Source organism: Osmerus eperlanus, chromosome 12 (genome assembly GCF_963692335.1).
Source record: "Osmerus eperlanus chromosome 12, fOsmEpe2.1, whole genome shotgun sequence".
Classification (NCBI taxonomy): Eukaryota; Metazoa; Chordata; class Actinopteri; order Osmeriformes; family Osmeridae; genus Osmerus; species Osmerus eperlanus.
The window spans coordinates 17,485,190-17,502,931 of record NC_085029.1 but is presented as its reverse complement, the minus strand read 5'-3'; the positions used below and the strand labels follow the sequence as shown (position 1 = coordinate 17,502,931).

Genomic DNA, 17,742 nt, shown 5'->3' with positions numbered 1-17,742 from the left:
CGGTTATATGATGTCAGCGAATGCTAGAGGGACTTGGTGCAATCTCTCATCTTCCTTCTGTGACCTTTCACCTCCTATCGTGATTGGTCAGTTTCCTTCTTGACCAGCCAATGGCGGCGACCTCCAGGCCCGGTGGGGTCATCTCACCAATCAAGACGTGATTCTATTATTGTGGCCGCTGAACGAAGCCAAGGTCCCTAGAGGTCATGGGTCACACCTTCACTGAGAAGGCCTCTCTCCCAGTCCTCTTCCTCTAACAGCACGGAGAGGTTCTGCTCATCTACGGTCCTTGGGCCCCACGTCCCCCTCCCTCCCCCTCCTCCCCTGGGGCCTCAGGGCTGGCCCCTCCTCCCCTGGGGCCTCAGGGCTGGCCCCTCCTCCCCTGGGGCCTCAGGGCTGGCCCTTCCTCCCCTGGGGCCTCAGGGCTGGCCCCTCCTCCCCTGGGGCCTCAGGGCTGGCCCCTCCTCCCCTGGGGCCTCAGGGCTGGCCCCTCCTCCCCTGGGGCCTCAGGGCTGGCCCCTCCTCCCCTGGGGCCTCAGGGCTGGCCCCTCCTCCCCTGGGGCCTCAGGGCTGGCCCCTCCTCCCCTGGGGCCTCAGGGCTGGGTGCTGAGAGAGAGCAGCTCGATGAAGGAGTTGAACAGCGTATCCAGCCAGCTCTGGTTGGCCATGCAGCGCTGAACCACCTCCTCCTGGCCAGGATCCTCTGCTGCCTGCTCAATGCTGTGGGTCTGCAGCACACACACACACACGTTAAGACACACATACACACACATAATATACACAAACTCTGGGGTGGTGTTTTAACAGACTGGAGTCATACGCAGGACACGACAGTGATGAGGAGGTGAGTGACAGGCAGTGAGGGTGTGTGGCTGAGAGCGTACTGGAAAGGGAGTCCCCCCTAGCTCAGAGACACTCACCTCCTTCTTGCAGTGCAGGAAGGTGTGGTATTTATAGTGATGCAGAGAGTGGTACAGGCTGTACAGTCTGCATGATGCCGTTGACAGTTTAAGGTCCTGAAAAAGAGACAGGAAATATAATTATATCCAGAATTCAGTTAAATAAATCAAATACACATTATTTAGATGTATTATATTTGACAACTCTGCAATGCCGAGTGCTCATGTGGTGATGAGCCCATCCACCACACACACACTAACACACACCTGTGGTTTGGGCAGGGTCTTCTTGACTCTGTTGAGGGTCTTGCGGTTGTAGGCGTCTCCGCTGAGGCGTAGCCTGACTGTGCTGCAGTCCAGGGGGTCCGCTGCCATCTGGGGATACGCCTGCAGCGCCTCCTGGAGGGGGGAGGGAGAGGGTGTCAGTGAAGTGACAGTTGGGGTTGAACTACAGCATCAAAAATGTAACTGCCAAAACCACAAGGGTGTTTCCCTACGTACAGCTGGTCACTGAGAACACCAGAACATCAAACCAATCTCAGGGACATCAGCTCACTGGAAACCCTGCTGACGAAGCCTGAATCCATACAGTCAAAAGAAGAGAGAGGAAACGAGAGGAAGAGAGATAAAGAGGCACAGGAAGAGAGAGACAGAAGGAGGGAGAGACAGGAAGAGAGAGAGACGGTTACCTGGTGTTGAGTGCTCATGTTGACTCTCTTCATCAGCCTCCTCTTCTGTTCGCTGATTATGCTGTCAATCTTCCTCATCGGAGGGAGGTACAGCTCATCTGAACCAATAGAGATGAAGCAACATGAAGTACCGGGATTCATTGGTTAAAATCAAAACGCGCTACTCTTATAACACTCAGTGTGTGTGTGTGTGAGTGTGTCCTCACCGTCCGTGTCCTCAAGGGCCTGGATCATGTCGGGATCCAGGGCGGTGCTGACCAGCATCTCCACGTAGCTCCGGAACATCTCCCTCATCGCCCGGTTGTTCACGCCTCCAGACACAGGCACTGGGGGGGGAGGAGAGGGGTTACACACACACGTACAGCACACAGATATATACAATACATACATAGATAAACACACCCCACACAGAGATTCTTAAAAACACATCCCTATTGGGATCAATTTATGTAAACCCTAACTTTCATCAAACGTCACAAAAAAATATTAGATCTCTGAAGAAAAAACTATAGTTTTTTGTGTACAAGTTGACCAAAAACGTAGTAGCTAAATACAGAGATACATACTGACTTATCTCCCTCACAACACGTATTCACAGCCACCTGAGACCGTTTCAGGAAGCCTTTACGTCTCTCTCCTACTCGCTATGGTAACCAGAGACCAGAGGTAAGTGGAGTCTGACTGAAACTGCCGTCTCCAGGGCATTAGATCCAGAAAGCCTGTCAGTTTCAGCACCGACTAAGCAGCCAGATTGAGTGTAACACACAAAAGCATGAAATTCTCTCTCGCTGAAAAGTGCGAACGAGCTATAAAACAAAATGGCTTGTCGCTCGCAATTAGATTAAATAACACTTTATCTACCGCCCAGGCGGGGGGGAAACATGACTGGCACAAAATGGCGACTCACTTTCGTCCTCGCTGGCTGCCTCCTCCGACGAGTCCGACTCTGACGATGAAGGCCTCTCGTTCAGCCACCTCTTCCTCTTCTTGGGTGGCGGTTCTGCCTTCACCTTGGCCGGCTTGGCCTTGGGGGGCCTTTCAGCTTTCTTCTCCACCACCCTCCTCTCCTCCTTGGCCTTTCCTCGCTCCGCCACCCCCCTCTCCTCCATCGGCTCCGGGTCTGGCTGGACCCTCTTCTCCTTGGCCTTCACGGCGGCCGCTGCCTTCTCCCTCTGCTCCCTGGCCCTGGTCCTGTCCCGGGCCTCACGCTGGACCGGCTCCTTGGCTCTGGTCCTGTCTCGGGCCTCCCTGGGGACTGGCTCCCTGGCCGGGACGCTCTCCTCCGCCTCCACGCGGGCCGGGGCCTGGGAGCTAGGGGGGGACGCCATTCTGGGGGGAGCTTGTCTTCTGGAGGAAGAGGGGAAAGATGTTTAGAGAGGCAGCTGGGCTTGCAAGCTCTAACCCTAAGGTTGAACAGGTGAGAGAGGTAGTACAGGTGACAGGTGGGTACCTCAGGGTCGGGGCGACGCGATGCCAGGGTCTTCGTGAGCACACTCTCACATAGTCCTTTTTGTTGACGTTCTCCAGGAACTTCACGTAGAGACGCTGGTACCGCCGCTTAGCATCTCCGAAGTAGCCCAGATACTGAGGAAGGAAGAACAGCCATGTTGACACACTTTCATACCGACATTCATTTCAGACAGACATGATATCTAGAATCGCTGACAGTTTCAAGTTCAAGCTCTCTGTCAAATCAGACTGAATGAGATTTTGGATAATGGAGAAACTGTTAACTGTCTCTGACCAACAGACAGACGTCTAGACAGACAGACAGACAGACGTCTAGACAGAGACGTCTAGACAGACAGACAGACAGACGTCTAGACAGACAGACAGACGTCTAGACAGACAGACAGACGTCTAGACAGAGACGTCTAGACAGACAGACGTGTAGACAGGCAGACGTGTAGACAGACAGACTCACGTTGCTGGTGGCACAGAACTGCCTCTGGCCGTCCTTGATCTCTGGGCTGAACTTCTGCAGCAGAGCCTTCTGGACCCTCCAGATGGGGGGGGGCTCTCGACCGGTCTGCAGCGCCATCTGGACCCAGATGAGGGGAGGAGGGAGAGGGAGAGAGGAAAGAGAGAGGAGAGGAGGGAGAAGAGAATAAAAAATCCCTTTAGACAGTTTAGTGGTTCACTGACTCTGCTAGAGCATATGGTGCTACACTGTGGAGGAATGCCGGAAGATTTGGCAAGTGACGTACATTTTTGGTATTTCCAAAGACACACAAGACACACACGCACCTTCAGAGTCCGGATGTCCTCCACGCGAACGACAAACTCGTCTCTCTCGCGGAAAATGCCCTCCCCGCCACTCTCGCTCTCGTCCTCCTCACTTTCACCCACGATGGCCGCGTCCTCCTGCTTCTTGGCCAGGTGCAGGGAGGTCACCTGAGAGGGCGGGGGCTCCTCGGGGGAGGCGGGGGGCTCCGGGGAGGGCTGAGGGGACTCCCGGGCCGGGGGAGTGAGGGCACGAGGGGGGGAGGGTGGAGGGGGAGGAGTGGAGGAGGATGGTGGGAGGGTGGCGGGAGGTGGAGGAGAGGGGATGGAAGGGGGGAGGGGGCTGGGGGATGGAGACTTCTGCTCCTGTTGTGGTTCCTCTTGAGGTGGGAGAGGCGAGGCGAGGGAGAGGGGGGGGAGGGGGGAGTGGGAGGGGGAGGAGGATGGGGCGGGGGAGGGGGGTGCTGGGGGGGAGGAGGACGGGGCGGGGGAGGAGGGAGACAAGGGGGGCTCTGGGTGGGACGCTGGAAAAAAAAGAAATATAAAACAAAATCTGTTAACTAGTCTTTTTGAAGAAGCATTAGGAAACATAACCATTTATACTTTGCTTTGGATGAAAGCATCACCAAAATGTATGAAATATAAATGTTATTTCATGTAATGTAATAAAAATTTCAGAACACTGGATTTCTTTTTTTTAAAGTAATAAACTAAGCGAAAATGCTACAATAAATGGAACCATAAAGTGGGTTGTAACATTAACGCTATGTGGAGCAGATCTGAAACACGGTCTCTGGGCCGTACCTTCCAGCTGGGGAACTCCGAGCGTCTCCATGTCTGGCTCCTCTTCCTCCATCTCCTTCCCTTCATCTTCATCCTCCTCCCTGCCTCCCATCTGCCTCTCCTCTTCCTCTTCCTCCTCCTCCTCCTCCTCCTGCCTCCTGTCTTCTCTCTGCAGCACGGCCGGCTCGGCAGAGGGGGGCTGGGTGTGGGGCGTGTGTGAGGGGGGCTGGGGGCTGAGAGTGGGGGGCTGCAGGGTGGGGGTCAGTGGCTCTTGCTGCTGGGGGGCCGGGGGCAGGGTGGGCAGGCTGGGGGCTAGCTGCTGGGGGGCCAGGGGTGGCGGGGGAGGGGGCGGCAGGGTGGAGGGAATCTGAGGGGTGTCGTAGAGGGCAGAGATGGCGGAGGAGATGCTCTTCTGGAGGTCCTGGTTCTTTCCCACAGAGTCCTCCTCGTCTGATGAGAAGGAGGGCAGGGTCTCCAGGTTCCTCTTCAGCTCGTCGTCAAGGCGCTTGCAGGGGCTGGGGCAGCCCCCCAGGGCCAGGCCCCCGTTTCCCTCGCCATCGCCAAACGGCGGCGGGGGCGGAGGCGGGGCTGGAGACAGGGGGCGGAGCCCCCCGGGTTTGCAGGGTGAGGATTGGCCGTTGCCAGGCTCCATTCCGGGGGGCATGTCCAGTCCAGGAGGCCTCTTGCCTGACTTGAGGAAGTCCAGGAAGGAGGCCATGAACGCACCCCGGCTCTCTGAGTCCTTCTCATCCCCCTGGGAGGGAGGGAGGGAGGGAGGGAGGGAGGGAGGGAAAAACAGAGGGAAGGTTTAAATAAAGTGAACATGTATCCATGTTTGTCTGTGATGGGAATAAAGTGACATTGAAAATGTCCATGACAAGATCAACAACCCTCCCCCCCTCTCTCTCACCCTCCCTCCCTCTCACCCTCCCTCCCTCCCTCTCACCCTCCCTCTCACCCTCCCTCCCTCCCTCTCACCCTCCCTCCCTCTCACCCTTCCATCCATCGCCTCCCCGTCCGCTCCGTCGTTCATCATCTGGTTTTTCTGCTTGTTCTTGTCCTGGTTCCTGGCAGGGGCATCCCCTCCACAGGGGGCCCCTCCGCAGGGGGCCCCGGGGCTGAGGCCCAGAGAGGGGGCCGAGCCCACAGAGCCGTCCGACAGTGCGGGGTCGGTCCCGGAGAGGGAGTCAGACCTCAGAAGGGCGTCAGTCCCGGACAGGGTGCCGACCGGGAGCTTGATCTGGGACAGACACACGGGACAGGGTCACTCGCAGCAACTCTCTGGTGACACTGCTCTTTACATGACTGTAGCCATGCTGCTGCTGTCAACACTACACTGGGGATATACTAAGTATCAAATATATCACATCATGAATTATATACACTGTGTGTACATAACATGATGCACATCTCTGTCAATTATCTCTGTATGGGCTGGTCCAGCCTATCCCAGAATCCCAAGCGAAGCTTACCTTCAGAGGTGGTATAGGGTCATGCTGCTGCTGGCCTTGGTGGAGCTGATGTTGATGTTGTTGTTGATTGAGGTGATGGAGTGGGTCTTGCTCCTTCCCTCCCATCTCCATAAACATATCTTCTCTCCTCCCCCCTCTCCCCCTGCCTCCCCTGCCCCTCCCCCTCCGCCCGTCCACGCCACCAAACCCTCCCGCGCCCGCCCCTGCTACCCCCACCCCCACCACTGCCCCTCCTGCTCCCCCTCCTCCCCCCATCTCTCCCATCATCCGGTTGGCCGTGTGAGGCTCCGGCATGGGTCGGATGCGAGGCCGGCCCCGGGGTCTCGGGGGCCCCTCTCTCTTGGGCTTGGTGGGCTTCCTGCCCCTCTTTCTAGGCCCGTCCTGGGGCAGGAGGGGTGGGGGGCCCAGAGACTGGTAACCGGACGAGTGGTAGAAGTCTAAGTCTCCCATCAGGGGACTGAGGGCTCCCCCTCCCCCCGGCTTCCTGCAGCTGGACACAAGGTCGGGCAGCAGGTCTGGGAGGCGGCGGCTGTTGAGTCGGATATCGGCCGGCTGGTCGGCCTTGTCCTCGTCATCCTCGAACTCGTACTCCTGAGCGTAGCTCTTCTTGGGCAGGGTGTTGGGGTCTCGCCGCTCCTTCAGCAGGTGGAACGAGCTGGACTTGAGAAGCTTCTTGGGCCGGGAGGAGCAGAAGATGGGGGAGGTGAGTCCTCCGGATCCTGTCCCTCCGCCGCCTCCGGGGCCGGACGAGAGCTTCCCTCCGGCGCTGTTGGGCCCAGTCCCGCCCATGCCCATCCCGGGGCCCTGGGACTGGATCAGACCCAGCTGCTCGGTGTTGACGGTGGAGGGCAGCTCGTGGCTCTTCAGGGAGTCCAGGTCCAGGTGCATGGGGTTGTTCCCAGGTTCAGACATGCCATGGCAGTACTGCCCGTACCCTTGATCACCTCCGTGATGCCCCATCAGGTCATATCCTCCTCCAGCTCCTCCTCCTCCGCCCTGCGCTCCCTTCATCCCCTCCAGGCCCTCCTGTACTCCCTGGCCCTCGCTCATCTCCTCCTGGCCCGGCCCGGCCCCCCCCGCACAGCTGGACTTGTAGTCGTCGGAGCAGAACATGTCCTCCATCCCGGGGAAAAAGGACCGGTCCTCGTCCTGGAGGAGAGAGTCCGGGAAGCAGATGGAAGTCAGGGGGACGAAGCGGTTACTCTGCTGGCCAGGGCCGCTCTTCTCCCCGGGGCTGAACTGGTGCTGGTCCCCCCCCTGCTGTTGGTCCATGGGGCCTTGCTGGGAGGAGTGGGCCTCGTTCTGCTGCTGGGCGTGCGAGGAGCCGGAGGGGGGCCCCATGTGGTGGCCGTGCGAGTGGTGGGAGTGGGATTGTTGGTGGTGGGAGTTGGGGTGCTGTTGTTGTTGCTGCTGCTGTTGTGGGTGGTGCTGGGAGAGGTGGTGCATGTGCGAAGGCGTGGCGAGGCCCATGTCGGGCTCGGACAGGAAGGAGTGGAGCTCCGAGGCGGAGTGTTGCTGGGGGTGGTGATGAGAGGGGTGTCTCTGCTCCTGTTGCTGCTGTCTGTGACGTTCTCCACCTCCACCGCCTCTCCCTCTTCCTCCCCCACCTCCTCCTCCCCCTCTCCTCTCCTCCACTCCTCCGTCAGTGCTAGAGGTCTGAGACAGGGAGCGCTCCAGCATGTCCAGGGACGACACCACCGAGCCCTGCTTGGCCTGGCCCTGGTCCTGCTGCCCGTGGCTGTAGTGGGCCGCGGCGGCCTCCAGAGCCTGGGACTGGAGTTGCAGCTGCAGCTGGGACGCCTGGCTCTGAGGCTGGGACGCCTGGCTCTGAGGCTGGGCCCCGTGTTTGCCAGAGCTGCTCATCCTCCCTCCGGCTCCCTCCATCATGCCTTGCTGGCTCACAGGGTGCTGCTGTTGGTGTCCCTCCATCTTGTTGCGGGTGGTGTGAGACAGCACGGACTGGAGCAGGTGCGGGGGCTGGCGGGACTGGTCGGTAGGAGAGTCCATCATGGAGGCCGAAGCCTGGGACTGGGAGTGCTGCTGCTGCCCGGCCTCAGGGGTCTTCCGTGGGTAAGCCAGCTCCGGGCGCTCCTTCTTCTGCAGCTCCATCTGGCCGTGGGACTGCAGGTGGCCGTGTGATGACACATGCTGCAGTGCATGCTGGGAGTATATGTCTCCCCGCCCGTAGTGCACCACCGAACCCAGGTTGTCGTGGTGATGGAGGTGACCCTGCTCGGATCCGCCCCTCCCTCCACTGTTCCTGCTGTTCCGGTCGTTCCTCTGTTGTTGCTGCTGCTGATGTTGTTGCTGCTGCTGCTGCTGTTGTTGTTGTTGATGCTGTTGTTGTTGTTGTTGATGTTGTTGGTGTTGTTGTTGCTTTTTCAGCGACATCTCCAACTGGTTGTCCAAGCCTGCAGTACCGGCCCCGGCGCTAGAGGTGGCGCTGTGGGTGCGGATCACGCTCTGCAGGTGGTACCTCTCCTCGGAGCTCTTGCTCATCTCGTACGACAGCCCCTTGCCCGGGTCGCTGGCGGAGGGGACGGATTGGGCCTGTGGCGCCCCCTGTTGCTGGGACGACTGCTGGGGTTGCTGGGAGTGGTGGTGGGAGGGCGGGGCCTGGGGGGTGGGGCTCGCCTGGGCCTGGAGGAGGTGCTGGATCAGGAAGTCGTCTTCATCGTCCACTTCCTCCTGGGACCGCTGGGAGCCCACCCCCAGCATGGCGGCCTCGGACTTGGCCTTGGAGGAGGAGGGGTGGTAGGACTGGGACTGGGAGCGGGGGGCCCTAGAGTCGGGGTACCCCTGGGGGGAGGCCATGAAGGTGGGGGACAGGACAGAGGAGATGTATTTGTTGGAGGCCCCCCCGCCCGGGGACTGGGTGGAGCAGGAGGGGGCCGGGGAGTGCAACCCTGGACGGATGGTCCCAGAGTTACCGGAGGGAGAGGGGCTGGAGTCTGGGATGTGGTACGATCCTCCTCCACTTCCTCCTCCTCCTCCTCCTCCTCGCTCATTGGCCATACTACCCCCGGCTCCTCCTCCTCCTGAACCGGAGTTCCCACTTCCTGCATTACCACTTCCGCCTCCGGATGCCCCGCCCCCAGACGATCCCCCTGACCTTAAAAGGGCGGGGGAGTGGCCCGGGGCGCCGTATCCTAGCGACGGGCTACCCGCCCCGCCCAGCGAGGACGGGAGGGAGCCGTAGGCGGAGTCAGAGGCGTAAACGTCGGACGAGTACGACTGGCTTCGTCCCCCCAGACCTCCGTAGCCTTTCCCCCCAGTCCCAGAGCTCAGATCCTGGGCTTGAGGGGAGCTGAAGCCCCCATAGGACTGAGGAAGGTGGGACGTGGGAGGCTGGTTGGGGGAGTAGGACTGGGCTTGCTGCTGGGGAGGGGTCTGGCCGGTGAGGGCTGCGGAGGGGGTCTTGACGGGAGCCACTGGGGACCCGTAGCCAGAGAGGCAAGACTTGGGGAGGGGCTGTGGGGCGGAGGTGGACGAGGCAGGGGGGGGTTGTTGCTGCTGCTGGGGGGCCGGGGGAGGGGGCGCGGGCTGGGGCGCAGGCTGCTGTCTGGAGGGGGCCGAGGTGGAGCTGGAGATAGAGTTGGAGGGATGGGCCCCCGATGCGGACGAGGAGGAAGAGGATGTGGAGGAGGTGGAGGAGGCTGAGGGGGGGGTGTGGGGGGTCCGGGAGGACGAGGCAGAGTTGGTCGAGGAGTACCCGCTGCTGGAGCTACTCTTGGAGGCTTTCCCCGTCCCACCGGAGGAGGAGGAGGAGTAGGGGGGCTGGATGATGGGGCGGTACTGCTCGGTGCGAGAGGAGGCCTTGTGGTCGGAGGAAGGGCTCTGTTCTCCCAGTGGGCTGCAGGCCAGGCCGGCGTGCCGGTGCTGGGACAGCTGCTGGTAGCTGGCCCCGGCGCAGCTCAGGTAGTGCTGCAGGGAGTGGGCTGCAGACGAGGAGAGCTGGGACTGGGACGGCGTGGGCCGCTGGTAGTGCTTGATAACGCTGTCCTGTCGAGGAACCGCTCGCTCCTGGGCTGAGTTGGACTGAGCCTGCGCCTGGGCCTGTGCCTGGGCCTGTGCCTGTGCTTGGGCCTGGGCCTGCGCTTGGGCCTGGGCTGAGGAGAACACTGATGCGTTGTACAACTGGGAGGACTGGTCCTGCAGCTGAGACGAGAGCAGGTTGAACTGGTGCGACTGGAGGTGGCGGGCGGAGGACGCCTGGGTAGACGAGGCTCCGGTGGGGTCCTGGCCGCCCCGGTAGGCTCCGGCGGGGCCCTGGGAGGACAGCAGCCGGTCGAACCCCAGGCTGGCCTGGGAGGGGGGCTTGATGTGGAGCAGGGGGTCGTGGGGGGACAGGAGGCCGTTGGAGGTAGGGCTGAAGGTGGGCGTGTCTTGGAGGGAGAGGGAAGGGGTCACCGAGGGGAAGGAGCGGCTGGAGAAGGAAGCTGGGTGCTGATAGGCCGAGAGGGCAGAGGAGGAGGGGAAAGAGCCGGATCCAGGAAGCGCCCCGGAGATGAAGAGCTCTGCTGGAGCCGGAGTATGCATCGCTAAGGAGGAGGAGTGAGAGGTGAGAGGGAGAGAGGAGTGGGAAGAGAGAGGGAGAGAGTGGCAGAGAGAGGAGGCAGAGAGGAGAAGAGGGGGGCAGAGAGAGGAGGAGAGAGGGGGTCAGAGAGAAAGAGAGGGAATAGAAAGAGCAGGGGGGGAAGAGAGATAAGACAATAATCAATTAAAAATCGATGCAATCTGTCAAACTCAACAGAGGAACTGACAAACATGACAATAACTGTGCTGATTTTCCTCCCTGGTAATCAGTGCGTTTCAGAGCACACAAAAGACAACCAGAAGACCAACTAACTAAAGGATAATAATAATAATAATAATAATACTAATAATAATAATACAATAACTAAGAATAAGCCACACAGCTGTCTACGTCTACATCTGCAACCAACAGAAATGGATCCCCGACACACGCACACACACACACACGCACTCACACACACGCACGCACGCAAGAACAGCAAATGTCATATTGACTTATGTCCCTGTTTAAATGTCAACACGTTCTAACGTAGATCTGCACCAACCCCACCTGTCTGCCAGGATGGCGTGCGGAACTGGGAGAGCAGGGAGGAGGCGGAGGGGGGGGGCTGGGGTCCACGGGACTCCAGAGCAGAGATCAGGTTCATAACCGAGGCGTCCGGACCGGAGGGGCTGGCATGATGCAGCCCGGTGTCAAACAGCCCAGATAGACCTGTGAGTCAAACACAACAGGGGATTTAGAACGCATTCCCGATAAGAGTAATAAATGTGCTCTTTGACGCTTTGATCCAAAGGGACGTACATGGGAAGGATTTGAATCTGCTCTTGATCTGCAGTCAAAAGCTTTAAAGCTGATCTCAACTACCTACTCCTCCTCGTCGCTCTGACGGGGGCTTAGGTTATGGTCCCGACATTCTCACTTTTATGATTTAGGTGGAAGAGGATTTGGGATTTGTAGCTCGAGCTGAATCATCACACTTTGATGAGACTAGAACTGGGCATCAGAGGACAGAGTATGATGCACTCCTACACATACACCTTGAGAGAGAGAGAGAGAGAGAGAGAGAGAGAGAGAGAGAGAGAGAGAGAGAGAGAGAGAGAGAGAGAGAGAGAGAGATGTTCCTAGTATAGAAAGAAAAATAGGCCAATGGTATTAGAAGAAAATGCAGGTTTCCAAACACTGAACGGAATCCCAGCACAGGTTGGAAAAACAACTATAAAATATGATGCATGTTGACAGTGGCAACAACCTCGGTCATCCTTCATCCTGACAGCCTATCACAGGGGCAGGTAGTGGCACCTGCATAATGTGAGTGACATTTCTCTCACCCAAACTCCGTCCAGCTGCTCCCCAAGCCCCGCCCTGGCCAGAGCTCCCAGGGTGGTGATTGGTGGCATAGCCCTGCAGAGGGTGTGGTGTGCCGTAGGCTTGGCGATGGAGGAGTTCGGAGTCTGGATGTGAGGATCTGGAACTCCCATACACCAGACTGGAGACAAATGGAGGGAAATTAATCATTGATTAATTCATTTCACTTAACGATTTGCATAATTGTTTTTCCTCCAAAAAACTGTGACTCCTTGAAGAAGGCCTGGCGTAGACATTAAAAGATGCAAATTATTGGGCTTATTTTGGGTGACATGGATGTCTTGAAACTAACCTGACTTCGTGTTTTACTGAATACTGACAAGCTCCTAAAAATGCAACTGTGGACACAGTTGGTAACATGAAGTACCGTTATTGTTCAGATTTCAACTCATTGTTTCATTATAATTAAGGATCAAATCCACTCAACCAGTATCAACGTCTAATTGCCACTCTGCCTGATACACCCAGAACAGACATGTCTCTATTAAATCCTCCACTGGGATCATTATGATTGCGTGGGCAATTTAATTAAACTTAACGCTTCTAGATTATTACAAATTTGAACATGGGTTTGTTGGAAAATTCGGGACTTTCAGAATGATTGCACCATTGATTCATGAAACAATTGTGAGATATGTGTTGGATTTATTTGGCTTCGTTTGACCCAAGGAAAAATGTATTGGCTTCTCGGGTACAACTTGTACATTTCAACTGGCAAGGGAGGTGAATTGCTCAGACTAGCTCCGGGTTGCAGGCACCAGTACTGTACTGTTGAGCATTGCTAGAGATAGCTAACCATGCTAACTAGCAAGGCCTTGCAAAGACGCAGAATGCTTTTATACGCTATCGCGCAGTCGCATATGACTAAATATGTATCTAATCAATAAGCAATCACTAGAACAACCATTTTTTATTTTGAATATTGGTAAGATAGCTTGTTAGCTCATATGGAAAGCCCAGTCAATACGACTCGTTACTTAGCTAGAAACAAGACAGCTAACTACTAGCGTACGGTGTAGCATGAACAATCAAAGGCCTTGGCTTGCGTCTACGCACAGCCACGGTATGAAGCTTTTGTGGGTTTTTTAGTTAAAAAAAAATCAACGCTAATACACATGGGTTTATACCATCCTAATTTCCTGCGGACATTGGTACAGGTGCAGGGCCATTATTGGTTTAAACCATGTAGTGGTTAACTAGCTCGCTAGTGCTAGGTATTAGCTTCCAGACTGAATTTCTGTATTCATGAGTCAACTCATGAAATGATTCAAGTTGTATTTTTTTCCTTCTAGCTAGTTTGGCATAATGATGATAATGAAAAATGTGCATTCGGGAAAATGCAGATGCAAAGCATTTTAATCATGCAAAATAGGTTATGTCATGGTAGCCAGTGCATTTGTTGATGAATGAATGGTCTTGCAGGCAGACATCGCGATAGCATCCGGCCCTGGTCGTTCCACAATGTAACATTTAAACAGCAGACCTATTACCCATATAAGGCTGTTACTTTGTAACTAAATAAACCGGGTTTAATTGGATTTTTACCCAATCGTGCTGTCATGGCCAAAGCTGCGTTAACATGTTGGGACATTAAAATATATTTCACCCAATCAACCTGTTAATCTACCTGTATTGGAAAAAGGCCAGTCGAAATGACAAAGGCAGTATGAGGGACCCTAATGATAACTCCCCTAAATGGACCACATTCATGTTCCCCTCCCCCTCTCTCCTCCCTCTCCGGCTCACTCCCTTCCTACATAAAACCGCGCATTGAGACTGTCAATCGAATTCCATGCATTTTCAAGAGACTATCCCCCACCCCGCCCACCCCCACGACACGCACACCACTTGATCAGTGTTCATAATAATACTACCATCCACTAATCTGGGTGACAACGCGACGCTGGCATTAGGAAGAATAGCTGTCCAAATTATCTTACGGTAACATATGCGCATATAGATCATACTATAGAATTGAACAGAAATACATATATTAGACTGAGCATGTTGAATAGGATGCTTGCTTACCTTGCTTTAGCCGATCGCTCGTAACTCCATCCTGCTCCTGCACCCAAATCACCGAACCCTGTTCCCGGGTAATTTCTATCCATTGATGAGATATGTGTGACAATGACCAAAGCGACGAGGAGCCGGATTTGTAACAGACTGTCGGGGAATCCGTCTTCCCCGTTATAGATTTAAGACTATTTTCCCCGTTTCATAAGCAAGTCCCCGAGAGTGGAAAACAGCATGTTGAAAGAGAAATGGAGGAGGAGAAAGCTGGATGAGAAAGAGGGGGGTATAGGGGTGTACTCCAAACACCTCCAAAATTACTCTTTCTCCTTGACTAGAATTCCTCCAATTATCATTTCCACAAATGTAAATTCCTCACGAAACCATGCACGAACATGATAACGTTTTTACCGGTGATCGATAAATTGATAATAAACATCTGATCAAACGCGTCCGTCCCTGCCGCCTCTCTCTCCTCCCCTTTCTTTACTTTTGCTACGGAGCAATTACCACGATCGGAAAGATTGGTTTCGATAGGATGCGTTTGTTGCAAATAATCTTGGCGTTGAAACAAGAGTAATCTCCAAAACCAAAAATCGTGATTTTTCTGCCATGCAAAAGCCTTCCCACCCCAAAATTGTTCTGGGCTAGCAGATGCTAGCTAGCCCTGTCGACGCATCAAAATAAAACTGGGTTGCTATTTTTAAAGCTTGCTTCCCTCGTTCCAGCTCTTTTAGCATTAGAAAATGAATTTCAACGACGATATACTGCGATCTAAGTAAACGTTAACCGTGATCAAAATCAACAAAGACGGTCAAAAGAGAGTAGGCCTCGTTTTTATATTTTTAGTCATTTTCCTCTGAAGACGCCATTTTTGAAGGCGGCTTGCTCGCTCTCTGTACTCCCTCTCCCCTCACTTACATCGTTCAAACACACGCGCAATCTGTCTGTGCTGACCTCCATTCACCGACCCTCAATAGCTTGGCGACAGACAGCGCTGTGGTAACGCCAGTAATACTTTCTGTTTTCACTGTAAAATACAAGAAATACATTGTGGAAGAAAACATATTTTAATAACAAAAACGAACGTAACACGTAGATATTTTACATGCTCACATTCGATGGGAAATTTTGATGAAGGATACGTGAATTAATAAAATACATAAACCCCCACATATAGGCTATTGCTTTATCCTTGGTCAAATATAATAATTTCTCATATTTAAATGAATTTGAAAACTGTTTTCTTTCGGCGAGGGCGCCATTTTGCATAATATAATTAATTTAATAACTCCTGGTTGGTGGTCATCATTTAGCATAATTGTTCATTTGTGAATCAGACACAGATTCCTCATCATAATGGATATTTGACACAAAATGTTTTTCTTTCTTTTGCTTTCACGCATTCTGATATATGACCGACAGATGGCGCTCCACCCGCCATGAGTCAGGCATGTTTTTAGGAAGCCTGATTTGAACCAAATCTACAGTTTGGGGTCTATTATGACTATCACTTGGGCATGACACAGCTCAATTGCCACATTCCCTTTTAAATGTCTCAAAACGTGATGTTCTAGATACTTCATGACCAGTATGCTTAAAACCTCTGTGCTGGGATTGTGTTTTCTCTCTATTCTGTTTAACTTTCATTTATGTGTATATTTATTTTGCTTCAAGCATATTTGTAACGCAGCGAGCGCGATAAAGACATTTACATTTTTACATTTAGTCATTTAGCGGACGCTTTTATCCAAAGCGACTTACAAGAGAGAACTTTACAAAAACTGCATCAATGATCATAAACAACGAGATAGTCCCAAACACCTTGTGGATAGCCAAAACATGAAGCATACATTGTGAAAAGCAAATAAGTGCCAAATAAGTGGTGGAACTAGAAGAGCATTAAACACATTTCAATTAGGCTAACGACTAGAACGACTCTCAGTTTGAATAAAATTGAGAACAGTGTATCAAACCAGTTCCATTTAACCATTAACTAACAAATTCGTTTACATGTCTTTTAATATGTACTGTTTCGGTTACTAGTTCACTTTATACGACGAACACAATGTGTACAGCACAGGTCGTGACGGAATTGTGCTGTTTGCTCATTGGCTACTGTGGTTGAGTAAATAAGTCATAATGAGCACACACGCCCTCTAGTGGCGATAGTCGGTTACTGTCCGCTTTCATCCTTGGAGCTTTGATTTACCGGTCCGTGACAGCATCGCTGTTCCATAATCTGTCACAATAAATCCAAGGTTTTAGCGACACTTTGTTCAGACGATACTACCACTATAACAGTTTCAGACCTGTGGCTTTTTACTAAAGCATGTTTGAAATATCAATGTCTCATGTTTGAAATAAGGGAGAGGGTTAAGAATGGATACTAGACGTAGTGTGCGGTCTTCCTTATAAACAAGAGAGTGGTATGTTGACCTGCCAAAGCTGATAGCAAACCTGAAGCATACCTGAGATGATGTCTTTACGGTTGATGAAATTACGGTTTATTGTCTGTACCCACTGTAACTGTCAGAACTGTGTTCTTCTGGACCTTGATTTTCGGATGTAGGCCCACTTTTTCCAACAACAAAAAAATTCAACCATTTAATTACGTTTTTTGATGTAGAAATGTTTTCCCCAAAAAGTTTCTCAAACTTTCAAATACATTTTTTGAAAATATTTTTCGAAAAACATTTTCCAACCTTTAGAAACCTTTTACGAAAAACTTTTTTTTCACACTTCTTTCTCCTTCGCTCTTTCACCTGTTCTCCCGCGTTCCTTCTTACTTACTTACTTTCAATCGCTCTCTCTCCTCCACTTTCAGCAGTTTGTTGTTGTTAGCAGAGATAGGAACCCATTTTTCCTCTGAATTCAAACTGCAGTTCAGTCTCTGACATCAGGGATGAAAACCCCTCTGGTAGCTCTGTCCCTCTGGTAGCTCTGTCCCTTTATTAGCTCTGTCCCTCTGGTAGCTCTGTCTCTCTGGTAGCTCTGTCTCTCTGGTAGCTCTGTCCCTCTGGTAGCTCTGTCCTTCTGGTAGCTCTGTCCCTCTGGTAGCTCTCTGTCCTTCTGGTAGCTCTGTCCCTCTGGTAGCTCTGTCTTCTGGTAGCTCTGTCCTTCTGGAAGCTCTGTCCCTCTGGGTCTGTCCCAGCTTTGGTGTCGTGTCTCCTGGCTGCAGCCTGACCTCTCTACAGCTGACACCGACTCTAGCTGGCTGGCCACTCTGCACTGAAACATTCATTATCCTTCTCTCCTCTCTGTCCTGCCTAGTCTCTCTCTCTCTCTCTCTCTCTCTCTCTCTCTCTCTCTCTCTCTCTCTCTCTCTCCTCTCTCTCTCTCTCTCTCTCTCTCTCTCTCTCTCTCTCTCTCTCTCTCTCTCTCTCTCTCTCTCTCTCTCTCTCTCTCTCTCTCTCTCTCTCTCTCTCTCTCTCCCTCTCTCTCCCTCTCTCTCCCTCTCTCTGTCTCTCTCTCGCTCTCTCTCTCTCACCCCATTCTTACCCCAATACCCTTTGCCTTCCTATCATCCTCCTCCTCTCTCCCCTCCCCCCTCTCTCTCTCTCCCCCCGTCTCTCGCTGATCTCCCACCTGACAGCTCTAGCAGCTCCAGTCTCCAGTACCTCAGCAGAGCTCCAGCAGCCAGCAGCCAGCAGCATGCCAGACTCCGAGCTAGTCGTTCCTGCTCCCTGCCAGGTCATCATGGACAACGCCAACAAGTGGTGAGTCAGAGTTACCCCATCTTTAAGGGTGGTTACCCCACC

General features: G+C 53.7%; 2 protein-coding genes and 1 long non-coding RNA gene across 4 annotated transcripts in view; 1 reads left to right on the top strand and 2 right to left on the bottom strand.

The window, feature by feature from the left end:
* Positions 1 to 479: 479 nt before the first annotated feature.
* prr12a (proline rich 12a) lies at positions 480 to 14,947 on the bottom strand. Of its 2 annotated transcripts, none has more exons than XM_062474175.1 (15): positions 13,997 to 14,947; positions 11,932 to 12,089; positions 11,153 to 11,314; positions 6,067 to 10,607; positions 5,589 to 5,834; positions 4,616 to 5,348; positions 3,836 to 4,335; positions 3,513 to 3,629; positions 3,039 to 3,172; positions 2,496 to 2,932; positions 1,795 to 1,914; positions 1,589 to 1,686; positions 1,167 to 1,298; positions 921 to 1,016; positions 480 to 728 (listed from the first exon to the last, which is right to left on the bottom strand). In XM_062474175.1, the coding sequence occupies exons 1-15, from the start codon at positions 14,077 to 14,079 to the stop codon at positions 594 to 596; spliced, it is 7,692 nt and encodes a 2,563-aa protein (XP_062330159.1). In that variant the 5' UTR covers positions 14,080 to 14,947; the 3' UTR covers positions 480 to 593. The 2 variants fall into 2 exon arrangements, with proteins under 2 accessions (XP_062330159.1, XP_062330158.1); XM_062474174.1 differs by having other exon boundaries at positions 481 to 728; positions 2,496 to 2,935; positions 13,997 to 14,946.
* An 85-nt stretch (positions 14,948 to 15,032) lies between these two features.
* On the bottom strand, positions 15,033 to 17,309 carry LOC134030893 (uncharacterized). Its single transcript, XR_009931763.1, has 2 exons — positions 16,453 to 17,309; positions 15,033 to 16,223 (listed from the first exon to the last, which is right to left on the bottom strand). It is a non-coding gene; the product is annotated as an uncharacterized LOC134030893 (long non-coding RNA).
* A 326-nt stretch (positions 17,310 to 17,635) lies between these two features.
* The window catches only part of LOC134031706 (serine/threonine-protein kinase BRSK1-like), an 8,103-nt gene continuing 7,996 nt past the window's right edge, over positions 17,636 to 17,742 (top strand). Inside the window, exon 1 of the mRNA XM_062475409.1 lies at positions 17,636 to 17,674. Coding sequence (XP_062331393.1) covers positions 17,636 to 17,674 — 39 coding nt within the window. The remainder of the gene's footprint in view (positions 17,675 to 17,742) is intronic.

Coding starts and splice junctions, on each gene's coding strand:
- prr12a (XM_062474174.1), bottom strand. CDS start 14,079: ATGGATAGAAATTACCCGGGAACAGGGTTCGGTGATTTGGGTGCAGGA. Junction 5,349..5,588: donor GGGAGGCGATGGATGGAAGG/GTGAGAGGGAGG, acceptor CCTCCCTCCCAG/GGGGATGAGAAGGACTCAGA. Junction 3,630..3,835: donor AGGACATCCGGACTCTGAAG/GTGCGTGTGTGT, acceptor ATCTGGGTCCAG/ATGGCGCTGCAGACCGGTCG.